This window comes from Eptesicus fuscus, chromosome 23 (assembly GCF_027574615.1).
Source record: "Eptesicus fuscus isolate TK198812 chromosome 23, DD_ASM_mEF_20220401, whole genome shotgun sequence".
In the NCBI taxonomy this organism is placed as follows: Eukaryota; Metazoa; Chordata; class Mammalia; order Chiroptera; family Vespertilionidae; genus Eptesicus; species Eptesicus fuscus.
Genome location: NC_072495.1, coordinates 26,965,338 through 26,977,711, shown reverse-complemented (window position 1 = coordinate 26,977,711; position 12,374 = coordinate 26,965,338). Strand labels below are relative to the sequence as shown.

The 12,374-nt window shown below is 59.1% G+C and overlaps 1 protein-coding gene across 2 annotated transcripts in view; it reads right to left on the bottom strand.

The window, feature by feature from the left end:
• SPECC1L (sperm antigen with calponin homology and coiled-coil domains 1 like) overlaps positions 1-12,374 on the bottom strand; it is a 52,852-nt gene that overhangs the window by 2,607 nt on the left and 37,871 nt on the right. For both annotated transcript variants that reach the window (XM_054712663.1, XM_054712662.1), the window contains exons 14-15: positions 1,315-1,431; positions 525-584 (exon numbers count right to left, since the gene is read on the bottom strand). In XM_054712663.1, the coding sequence (XP_054568638.1) occupies positions 525-584; positions 1,315-1,431 (177 nt within the window). The remainder of the gene's footprint in view (positions 1-524; positions 585-1,314; positions 1,432-12,374) is intronic.

The window sequence follows — 12,374 nt, the reverse complement described above, 5'->3', positions numbered from 1 at the left end:
CTGTGACTCCTGCCTGCGGGTTCTCCCCGGGCGGGAACGTCCCACTTTTTGTACGAGGCCTTTGCCTGCAAGTAAATGACCCGGATAATGGACAACGTCCCTTCTCTGTGCGACTGGACAGAACGCACCCTGAGCGCATCTCCCTAGCTCAGCAGACAGACTACGGAACGCCACACGCACCCTGCGGCGCAGGGACTTCCTCAAAGCTCGCCTGGTCTACAAGGCAGGGTGGGGGCAGCCTTGGGGTGGGAGGGGGCACCCGAGGGCGAAGCCCGGCCTGGCCCCATGGGCTCCTCGCTCTGTGACACCCCGTCGCCTCCGTCACCGCTTATCCACGGCGTGTCCAGGTGAGAAGGACCGGCTCTGCCCGTGCTGGGCTCTCTCCCTGTGAGGCGGGAGCCAGGCTAGCGCGTCTGAGGCCAGCACGCCTCATTTCTCGCTCCGCGAGGGCGTCTCCCCTAAGGAGAAGCGAGCGCTTCCGAACAGAAAGGAGGCCCCGGCAGGACTCGGGGGCGGGGGCTCACCAGGGTGGACTTGATGCCGACACTCTCCGCCGCCTGGAAGGCCAGGGTGAAGTTCCTTCGCTGCAAGAGAGACTGTGTGAGGGGCCGCAGTCGGTGTGCGCTGGGGCGGCGGCCTCCACGTGCCACCAACACATCCAGGCGAGTCCTCGGGGCCCCCGGACACGGGGCCAGCCCTGTGCTCACCGCCCCTCACAGGCCCGGCCCAGCACTTGTACCTTCACCACAGCAAAGGCTCCCTCCCCACCCATCCGCCCTCAGCCCCCTGAACCCCAAAGCTGAAAAGGAATAAGAAACCCGTAGAGAGTCCTCTCTGTGGGAACCTTCAGGGCTGTCTGAAGGGCACGAGGGGCTCAAGTTGGGGTGCGCAGGGGCCAGAGGAGAGCGTGCGCCTGGGCCCTCCCAGTGCCCACGGGCGGGGCTGTCCCCGACCTTCCCCAAGCAGCTCCCTGGCGGGCGCTCAGGCCACAGCGGGTCCGCGGCACCGCCAGTCCCGGTCCCCGAGGGGGTGGAGACGGGCCCCTCTCCTCGGCCAGCTCTCGTGAAGGCCTCCATCTTAAATGTCGCCCCCGGGAAGGGGGGCGGCTCCGCCGGGAAGTCATTCCCCGCAAACGTCCGCACGAGGGGGGTGAGGGCGGGCTCGGCACAAACGCTCTGGAGCCAGAGTAAGAGCAAGGGGCAGGCCGCCGTGGCCGCGCTGTGGTGTGGGGACCGCGCGGCCCATCGATGGGGGACTCCCCCCGCTCCCCCCAGTGATGAGGACGCCGGGGCGGCCGCTCGCAGCCTGCCTCACCTTGTCCTGGCTGTTGAGCTCCTGGTACGGAATGTGGGCTGGGAGGTACGTGTGCAGGAGGGCACAGAAGGCCAGCCCGTCGTTCCAGCTGCTGCTGAAGTTGGTGATGTCGATATTCTGAGGAGGAGGAGGAAAACACATAGCAACACACTGGCCTTCTCGGGAGAACGCTGAGAGGGGGGAGTCTGAGACGCCACGGCCTCCGAGGCCTGGCTGTGTCCGTGACCGCCCCTCCTCGCCCCCGCCCCCACCTGCAGATCGCCGCCATCTGTGGCAAACACTGGAGCCGCCCTCCCCGCCGGGAGGAGCCTGGGCCCCCAGCCCCCAGCCCTGCAGCCTCTCGACTGGGAGGAGGGTCCGAACCGGCCTGCGCTTCCACCCATCGCGTCCCGGGAAGCAGCCAGCGGGGGACGTGTCCAGAGCAGTGACCTGTCCAAGGTGCTGGGCGGCAGCAGGGGGACAGGTTTCGGAACCGTGTCCCGAGCACCTACAGGTGGTGTGTCATGTGACTCTCACACGCACCCAGGGGCGCGAAGGAGGCTGGGCGGGAGGCCCGGGGGCACAGCGGATCCGGTGATGACTGAAACGCGGCCCAATCCCCAGCCCGCCGGCTTTCCTCATCCCGACGGGCCCTCCTGAGAGCCAGGGCAGCGGGCCCGGTGCTGGGCCCGGCAAGGAGCTCTCAGCGCCCGCCAGCGCCGCCAGGCAGGCAGCACTCGCTGAGGATCCCGGCCTCGCCCCAGAGGTCACGTTCGCTGCTGGAGGAAAACAATCTCCACTTCCTGCCGCGGGGCCCGCTCCAGCTCCTGCAAGGCCGGCGTCTGGCAGAGCCGCCTACGTGCCGGGCCTCACCGTGCCTCGGGCCGCGGCTCCTGCACGAGAGGAAACCGCTGCGCCCGCTCCCAGCTGTGGGAACCCCAGCCGTGCCCAGCTTCCTCCAGACAGACCACCCCGGCCTGGACCTCAGTCGGAGCAGCGCTGTCCCTCGCAGAGCACGCGGAGCCACTTGAGAAAGAGGAAACCATGGCTCCTGGAGTTCCCGGGCCGGGGCTAACTCTCAAACCTCACAGCCAGACGCCAAATCGAAACAGCTCAGCCCAAACCCAGGGGGCTGGCCGGGACCACCCCTGCCCCGGGGAGGCTGCAGGGAGGCTACCTTAGAGGGGCCGTCTGGTAGGACAGAGCCCGACAGGTGGGCCCGACGTGGACCTGGCCTCACGGAGGCTCCGGGGACGTGCGGCTGAGCGGAGGGCACGGGATGCTAGTAGGGCGGGGTGGCGGCCACGAGGCCCGGTGAGGGTGGCAGGGGAGGTCTCAGCGCCGAAGCAGAGGGACCTGGGACAGGCTGGGCACCAGGGAGAGCGCGTGCAGCGCCCAGGACGGCGCGGTTTCTGCTGGCAGGAAAGGGGGCGGGGGGAGAGGTGCTCGTCGGACGCAGTGCCATCGGGTGCCTGAGACCCCCTGGGGCACCGGCTGGTGCGGACCCGAGGGTCCAGCACTCGGAGGGGCAGTGGGGACACAAACGTGGTGACTGAGGCAGCGTCTGGGTGAGGGCACCTCGGGGCAGCGGCGTGAGCAGGAGGGGGCCTGGGCCCAGCCCCGCGGCATCGCACGGGTGAGGCCGTGCGGAGGAGAGCCAGCTTCCCGGGGACGCGGGCAGCACGCGGGCAGGAGAGCCAGGAGCGGAGGCGGAGAGCTCGAACGGGCAGCAGCACTCGGCTGCGGGGGGACAAGGCGTGGAAAGTGCCCTCCACGCAGCCAGCACTCGGCTGCCATTCGTCACGGTGAGCGGATCCTTGCGGAGAGCACGGCCACCTTGTGAAAAGCCACAACCGCATCCTGAGGTTAAAGGGCCGGTGACGGCGTTATGACTTCCACTGCGCCTTTCCCACTGCGTTTCCTTAAGGGCTGCCCGGCTCTCTGTCCTCAAAGGGCGTGTGCAGGCCGAGGAGAAGCCTGCCTCTCCAGAAGGCCGGCCTGGGCTCGGCAGGTGAAGCGAGGGGCGGGCCCCCGACCCCCAGCTGCTGGGCAGGCAGCGGCCCCGTTAAAGGAAACGAACCTTCAGGCCAAAGGCTGGCCGCGTGCGGGCACCTGCCCCGGGGAGGCCGCTGCTGGCCCTCCTCACAGGCCGTGGGCCGCTCTCGGGGGAACCTTCTCTTGTTCAACTAGAGCTGGAGCGCACGGTCGTTACACCGGAAGCTCCTCATGAGGAACTCGGGTCTCGCCTGAGCTTCCGGTCACCGCAGGCCTTTCTGCTGCCCACGGTCAGTCTGTGTCGAGAGCCGGGGACACAAAGGGCTATGACATGTGCCAGAACACAAGTTCAAAAAGCTTTCAGCACCGACGGAACGCGGCATCCGCCCCGTCCCCCTTCCCCCCCCCACCCCCGGAGGCGCACGTCTTTCCTCCCGGAAGTGTCCACTGAGTGACCGACAGGGCAGGCGGCCGCGGCCGGGTCACAGGGACATCGCTGTCCTTTTCACGCCATCAGAGCGGAGGCTGGTAAGACACGGGCACCGCGTGCCCTCTGCAGAGCGAAGCGGCTGGGCGTTCCCTACTCGCTGCTCTCGAGCGGGGACAGACCTGCGGCTCCTGTCCCTTTAGATCTGACGCTGCCCCGCCTGTGGCCTTCAGATGGCTCCCAGGTGCCTGCACTGCGAGTGGAGGCTGGGGAATGAGCGCCAAGAAATCACACAAATCTACACACACACACACACACACACACACACGTCATAAAACATCTGAAAACGTCTTAATTTGTCTGCAGTTTAGTTAAGGGCCATAAAATCCCCAAATACCACATGTTCTTTAAATAGTGACTGAAGTCCTGCCCTATTTAAGGAAACGCCACTTCCATGGGCATCGGGCGAGCAGCCAGAGCCATGACTCATCTGTTCGCACGCGCGGCGCCCATTTCCTCGGGCCTGTCCACAGCCCCGCGCGGCAGAGCAGGGCCTTCCCACGGCTGGGCACGGGGAGGGGCACGGGGAGTGACACGGGGAGCGACACGCACGGGTCACAGCCTCCCTCCAGGGGGCGGAGTTACAAACGAGCCGCCCACCGGCCTCAGCGGCTCAGCGCCGGGCAGGTGGGGGTGCCGAGTGGGAGGGGGGCAGGAGGCGTGCTCTGCGGAGTGGGTGGGGGGCGCAGCGTCTAGGAGGGAGAGCTCACCTGGAGCCGGGCTCCGTTCCCAGGGGTGATGCTAACGCAGACGGCCCGGGAGGCCCGGGGGTAGCGCAGAAGCTGCAAATGGCAGACCCACTCTGGCTGCAGAACTGAGGGTGTCTCCTGGGGACTTCTCCTGACGCTGAGCCAAGCTCTGCTCCAGGTCAGGGAAGGGGAGGGGGCATGAGTCTGGGGGCCCCGCATCATGAGGTCCGAGTGTTGAAGACGGAGGAAGGAAGGAAGCCAGGGCTCCAGCCCAGGGTGAGCCACCAGCCCTGAAGACAGAGTCCCGCATCTTTGCCTGGAGCGCGGGGGTGCCATGGGCCATTATGATGGGGTGAGGGGAGGCTCTACTCCAGGGAGGCCGACCCAACCGACAGGCGGCCTTTTCTTTAGGCCCCGACGGCCTGAGCGTGCAGCCGAGGCAGGACCCCGAGCCAAGGCCAGGCGGCTGGACGGCACCGGCCAGCCTGGGGGTCGCTCGTGATCCGAGTGCGGGCGAATCCGGGAGAACCACGCGCCGGGCGGTCTCTGCGGAAAGCAGGGTGAGGCACGGGCAGCCTGACGGAGCGGCCGCGTCGGGGAGAAGTGACCTCAGGAAGGGTCGCTCGGCACGGCGCTCAGGGTGAGTGGACGGTCTGAGTGCCTCGGCAGGAACCCGAGTGTCTCTTACACACGTCGGGGTACTGGTTTCTAACCCACGGGGTACATCCTGGCAGAGGAAAACGGCCAAACTTCTAAAAGAGGGAACGCACCTGCCACCCCGCCCCCCCTCCGTGCTTCTCCCCGAGCCCCACACCGGCTCAGCTGACGCTTCCTGCAGCGCAGCCAGCGAGGGGAGCCGGCCCTCTTCGCACCGGGGAAGCCTGGCCACCGTGGAAGAACCCGAGGCACCGTCACGGCCCCTGGGGGGGGGCGTGTCCCACGGGCCCGTGTATGGCACTTTCTCCCGACCCCAGACTTACTTTATCTGGTTTAATTTACATACACATTGGTTACAAGCCCTTTCTGTTGGCCTCTGGGTATAAACCACATTAGAATGCAGCTGGAGAGGGATTCAGGCCAGCAGGAGGGACACGGCAGCAGCTGAGGGAGACAGAAAGGCCCCTCAGAGCCGGTTCTCAGAGCACAGAATGAATGCTCAGCACTGCAGACAGGAGGCATGAAGACAGTTACATTGTGCCCAGAAAAAGGTGTAACTTTTACAGGGCTAGAAATATTGTTTCAAAAATAATTCTGAAAGTCCCCTGAGGGCCAAGGTCATGCTCTAGACTGCAATTATGTCCCTCCGTGTATTTCATGACCTCTCCGTGCACAGCTAAGTGTTAGAGTTCATGATTGATTTAGAGCAAGAAAAAGCACTGGAATTAGAAATGTCACGAGTTCAGATGCTGAAGGAGAGAGTTTGCGTTACAAAGACACGTCCATGGGGAGCCCCGGCCGCAGCCGCAGGGAAGTGCCAGAGCGGCTCCCGCGGCTTTCAAGCTTTGTACTTCCTCCGTGTCGCAGAGTCTGCAGCCCAATGTGCTCCCGGGTGAAACCACGGCAGACCCAGCGCAGGCCAGGCAGGCCCAGGGGCTGGTGGGAAGGCCCCGCTCTGGAGGACACCCTGGGCGGCTCTGGAAGGCGGAGGCTCAGGCCTTGAGCGCTCAGGACCAAGCTGACCCTGGGTGCAGGGCACAGAGGCTGCAGGGCAGCCACGTCCCACGGGCACAGGCGAGTCTTCACCAGAGGCCCCTGAGCACCCAGGCTCCTTCTCGTCTGGGAGGCCATGTTTTTAAAAATCATCGTAAGGTTCTGCCAAGTTCGTGTCACATGACAGCTTCCCTAGTACTTAGAGAAGGGACAGCCGTCGCTGGGGCAGACGGAGTGCCTAACAAATGGCCGTGACAATAGACGCTGGCTGTGCTCCCTCCCTCCCTGTGGCCGCCTGACAAGCAGCACGTGTGCCTCCCAAGGCTGGTCCTAGAAGGCCAGGGGCGCCGGGCCACCTCGCTCGGGGCCCTGACCCTGGAATGCAGCCAGCACCTGGAGGAAGTCCGGCCATAGGGAGAGGCTGCATGTGGGTTTCCGGTCACAGCGCAGCGACAGTCTCACCAACAGCCACAGCACCCACCAGACACGTGAGGGCGCGAGTCCAAGATGGGCCTCACCTGACCTGAGTGGAGGAGCACTGAGCTGTCCCCACGCAAATCACAGGTTTATGAGTCAAACAGATGCCACCACTGAACGGCATCCTCACTGGAGGTGGTGCTGGCGGCACAGCAGTGGATAACCGGGCCCGCCTCCTTTCTCCGGAACCTAAGAGCCCGTCTGTAAAAGGAGCTACAGGCGAGTCTTAAACAACTCGTCCGCCCCTGAGGGCAGCCCCATGAGGGATTGGTTCCAGGGTCCCCGAGGAGACCAAACCCACGGGTGTTCAAGTCCCTGTACAAAACGGCATGTATCAGTGCGTAGTCAGCCCGCTGCATTTATTGAAACAAATCCGCGTATAAATGGACCCCCCAGTTCAAAGCTGTGTTGTTCAAGCGTTAACTGTATAGTTCCTCCTCCCTACGTCCTCTGATGGTTACTCTCCCTGCCCGTAATCATATGTCGACACAGCAGTACAGCATCTTTACAAACCACCTGCAGAGAGGCCCTACACTTCCCAGTGGCCGCAGGCCAGAGCCTCACGCACGAAATAAAACGAGCCTGTCAGGTCCCTCCTCCTGTGCAGGCTCCACATTACGTCGGCACCCGTCCAAAGGGGATGCGGCACAGGAACAGTCAGGTTTCTCCTGCTCTGTGGGGTAACATACATGTACTGGCACAGGTTATCTGACAAGGACAGCTTCATGGTTCTGCTTTTAGCAAAAAACATTAAGAACTTAAAAACGTTACCTATCTGATTTCTCTTTCTCAGCACTGTTCACCATAAACACGGAAACTCCCTTCAGAGTCTGCGACCCAGTGGGAGGCAGGGTGGCTTAGTGGGAGCCCGGAGCCAGGCTGAGACCCCCTTGTATGACCTCAGGTAAGCATGCCATTTTTAAAAAAATAACCATTTCCCTGAGATACAATTTATGTACAAAGCTCACTCTCTGTGAAGTGTACACCTCAATGCACTCCGAAAGACGTGTGTACCCACGAAGTTACGGCTACAATCAAGACACAGGACATCTCGATGGAGCCGGGACTGCTGTCCAGTCCACGCCTCTGCGGCAGCTAGCAGGTCACCATTTCCGAGTGTCATTCCCTGGACGTAGCTCTGAAAGGTGGTCACCAGGAGAAAAGTGAAACCCAGCATTTAAGAACTGCTGTGAGCCCGGCTGGTGTGGCTCAGTGGTGGAGTGTGGACCCAGGGACCAGGAGGTCACGGTTCGATTCCCGGTCAGGGCACATGCCCGGGTTTCGGGCTCCATCCCCAGTGTGGGCGTGCCGGAGGCAGCAGATCAGGAATCTCTCGTTGACATTTCTCTCTCTCCCTCTCCCTTCCTCTCTGAAATAAAAACATTTAAAAAAAAAAAAAGAACTGGTGTTATATGTAATTCCTCCACTCTTTCACCTGTTATAGGAAAATCTAATTGGTGTCGCCGGGGTGGGGGTGGATTTGATTGAGGGGGGACTCCGAGCACACACTAAGACACACTAAGACACTGACAAGTTAAATCATGGTAATGGCGCTAAGCAAGCACAGCTGCCCGTGAACCCCGGGAGAGATGGCGCTGACCCCTGCACAGTGGAAATCCACGTGTAACTCAGTTGCTCCTCCACATACTCGGACTCCCAACCGCAGTGTGAACTGCGTGGGTCACTGAAAACAATCCACGTGTAAGTGGACACACACAATCCCAGACCTGCACTGTTTAAGGGCCAACTGTCATTTACAAACGGCAGCCCTGACGTTCTGGAAATAGATGCTAGTAGTTGCTGTCAGATCATGTTTAAACAGAACGTAAGACGGACGTTGTGATCTGGGAAAACTTTGCTTCCCAGCTGCTCTGTTTGGCATCGAAAGGAGCCCCCTGGAAACAGGAAGCAGTTCCTTCCCTCCACGGTGACCGGGAGGCGGGCGTCTGCCCTCCACTGTGCGCGCCAGAGGGCTCAGGCCCGGGAGAGCCGAGACGGGGCTCTGCTCCCTGGGGCTTCCTGGATGGAGCTGTCCTGTCGCCAGGCAGAGACGGAGACACCGCAGCAGTTCCACGGCCCCCGGAAGGCAATGTGAGCTGCGAGGCCACAGGAACGGGTGGGACCTATCTGGCCCCTCGCGCTCCCTTTGTCCAAGTATTTGTAAGTAAGTCCTGGGACACAGTGGTATTTACAGACAATAGGTCTTTCTGCATGGAACTTACTTTCCATGCAAAGTGACAATGTGAGATTTAAAAAAATTAGACTTTCAGCCTAGACCTGATTCAGATCAAAACCCTTATCTATGCTTGCACCTTTAAGAGATTATTTTAGCGCTGGGGAGCCGTTCCTGTGGCCCGAGAGTCCAGTTAGAGGAGGGAGTGAACCCAGCGAGCCTTGCTGACTATCAGGAGTCCGAGCGCTTTCTTTTCACTGCTGTCTGCTGGCAGAACTCCCACTCTTCCTAGCCTTCCGTTCCCCCCCTCGCCCAGCTCTAACTGGAATTACAGAGAGAGGATGCTCGGGCAGGGGAGGAAGAGGGAGACTGGGGGAGGGGTACTCTCCAATGCTTTCCCGAGGGAGACTGAGGAGAGGGAGCAACAGAAGGAATCCCTGGAAAAACGGGGACAGTCACATGTTGGACAGACAAGGAGAGAGGGGCCACGTATGCCGAGGATGCTTCTCCGCCCCCCCCGCCCCCGCCCCGCATGTAGTGGCCAAGAAGAGCCACAGGAAACCTGAGCTTTGGGGGCCCATCTCCTCACGTGTGGAGAGCTCCCCGGTACAGAGGCCACTCAGCCCAGAAGCGCCGAGGCTGGAATGAGGACGCAGCGAGGGGTGTGGGCAGAGCACGAGCCGGGCTCCCGGGCAGACACAGCGAGTACCACACGCACCTTCACACGGCTCCTAGGAGACCCCCCTCCTCTCCTCTTGTCCACAGCCTGTTTCAGAGGAAGCTGGAGGACCGAGCTATTTTTATCTGCCCCCCAGTCCGGACTCCAGCGACTCTTCCGTCCACAGGGACACAGGCTGGAGACTGAGGACCAGCGGTCAGAACACGGAGAGCAGAGCCCTGTGGGGGGCACAGGTCAGCGGCCCGCTCCCTAAACGTCACAGGCACCTGGACAAACCTGTCCCCACCAGGCCAGGGCTCTGGGACCAACGAGGGGCAAGCCAACTGCGACGCGCGGTTCCTGCAGGGACAGCGGCCCTGTGGCCCCGTCGCTGAGGCTGCCCTCGTCACCTTTCTTCTTTTAATTAAAAACAACATTGTTGAGGCCAGAATTATAACCCAGAACTACTGGGCTCGTAACACAAACAAACCTAATACAGATAACAGCAGCACAAAAAGAGGACGGGAAGGAACTCCATTAGAGTTTACCAAATTAAGGCAGAAAAACCTCAAGTAAACTGGGATTCTGACTCCACTCGTCTCCACTAAGAAATACACAATCTTGCCATGGCCAGTTCGGTTCAGTGGGTAGAGCGTCGGCCCAAGGGTCGGGGGTTCGATTCTGGTCAAGGGCACAGACCTCCGTTGCAGGCTCAATCCCTGGCCCCTGTTGGGGCATATGCAGGAGGCAACCAATCGATCTCACATTGATGCTTCTCTCTCTCTCTGTCTCTCCCCCTCCCTTCCACTCTCTCTAAAAAATCAGAAGAAAAATCTCCTCCTGTGAGGATTTACCAAAAAAAAAAAAAAAAAGGAAAAGAAATACTAAATCTTTTCTCAGCCCAAGCACTGAGTAAATCTCTCACTAAAACTGTATATTCTTAATGCCTATTTGAGATTAAATTACCTCAGACGGTACGAAAACTTTTGTTCATTTTTTAAAACTCTTTTGTACTAAATTAAGTGCTTTCATTATCCTACGTATTAACTAATCCATTTCTAGGTCTGGCATTTTATCAGAAAATAATATTTTTCATCTAAAAGTAAAGCTCTCTTAAATTAACATTTAAAGGCTCTAAGAGAAGCTGTTAAATGTGAAATTTAGATTTAAAAAAGTTTGCTGGAGGTATACATTGTCTTCTTCTGTCACCTAGTTACTCCCGTCTGAAGGATCTTGTATCATCGATCCCTAGAGAAGCGGACAGAGACCTGCAAGCAGCTGCCTGGGGGAGCAGACACTACCAAGGTGGTGGCGCAGGGAAGTGGACTGTCACTGTCCTCTACAAGCACAATTATTAGGGTTAATTGCGTGTTTAAATTAAACGTCAATCTTAAAACAGAACTGTGTGTAAACGGAGGTACTGATTTTCAAATACAGGGAAGGCTTAACCCTTACAGCGACCGTGCTGAGGGTTGTTAGGCGACGCGTGCACTTGTGATAAAGCCCCGAGGAGTAATTTATCCTCGTCGGGGTCATCCCCCGGCTGTGAACCTGACAGTAAGCCAGACCGTCGAGGCTCGACAGGAGCGTCTTCGTGTTCTGAAACAGCAGCGCGCAGTAAGTGGCAGGGCACAATTTAAGAGAAAAATGTATTTGTTAGATAAAAGGCCAACTCACAAGGGCTTGTTTCGTAATGGACGGTTAATGAAATTACAGTGATTAGTGCAATTATTTTAGGAGGACTCTGAAGAGAGTTAAAGGAGACGACCGGGTATTAGGGAATCCATCTCCGTCGATTAGACAGCTCCGAGACATAAAGCATGCGTGGCCCACGCTCTGCTGATGCACGTGGGGCCTGAGAGAACAGTCCGTGCCGATCGGCACGTAACCTCCTGCCTAGCGAGCTAGCCAGTGCCACGACCGGCCCCTCCTGGAGGCCGGGGCAGTCGGAGCCCACAGGGCTGGCTCCAAGCTGCTCGCTCCAGAGGGTGGGCACGCTGACCCAGTTCACAGCTCCATGAGGACAGGGCTCTGGACAAAGTAAGAGCGCGATCAGGGAGACCTTTCCGTTTACAAAGGCTACGCGTGTAGAATACCCCATTTTAGCTCACGGCCCTTAAAGAACCAGCTCCTGCCGACTTTAAACAGCAAGAACACATCTGTCTCCCAGGAAACAAGGGCCAACAGAAACACACGCCTCTGTCCTTACAGAAGTGATCGTAGGAGGCGATCAAGGGGAGGGGACCGGGTTAGAAGCCTAAGACTGTCTAGTGTACAAAAATGTCCTCCTTTATAGTAAACTACTCTGTTCCACATTATATTTCCTCCTGCAAAGTACGTACCCAGTAAATGAAAAAAATCTATTTATTGATGTTCTTAACTAAATGATTTATGTGCATTTTCTTAACCTAACAGAATTTACCTTAAAATCACAGACTCAGAGAATTCAAGTAGGAAGGAACCACGATTAGTTAAATCACTGGTTTAGTGCTTGAGTGTCTTAATCAGCTTGTATGCTTAGCTATCTGCCCTTGATGGTGGGGCAGGTGTACACACAGCAGAGGCGGAGCTGCGGGACCCTGTAGCGGCCCCACGATGGATTTTCTTAGTGACGGCCATGCTGTTTGCTACGGCCACTGCCGCGCCGGGCTCCGATGTCCCCACACCCCTGCCGGCCCCACTAGTCTCTCCAGCTAATGGACGCGGAGACACTGAGACACGCAGCAGATCCTCACTGACCACTATGACTTTCTGCACATTCAAGTCCATTGCAATTCACTTGGCTCCTCAATCCTCCATGGACCGAAGACACAGCCTGAGGCCATCACAATGTGTCCAAAGGGACTTCCTTATGGCCAGTCTCAGTCTGCTCCTCCATCACTCTATTCCCTTTTACACAAAAATGGTCAGAAAGTGCTACAGCTCGTTCTTTTATGTCATTTTGGTGAGATG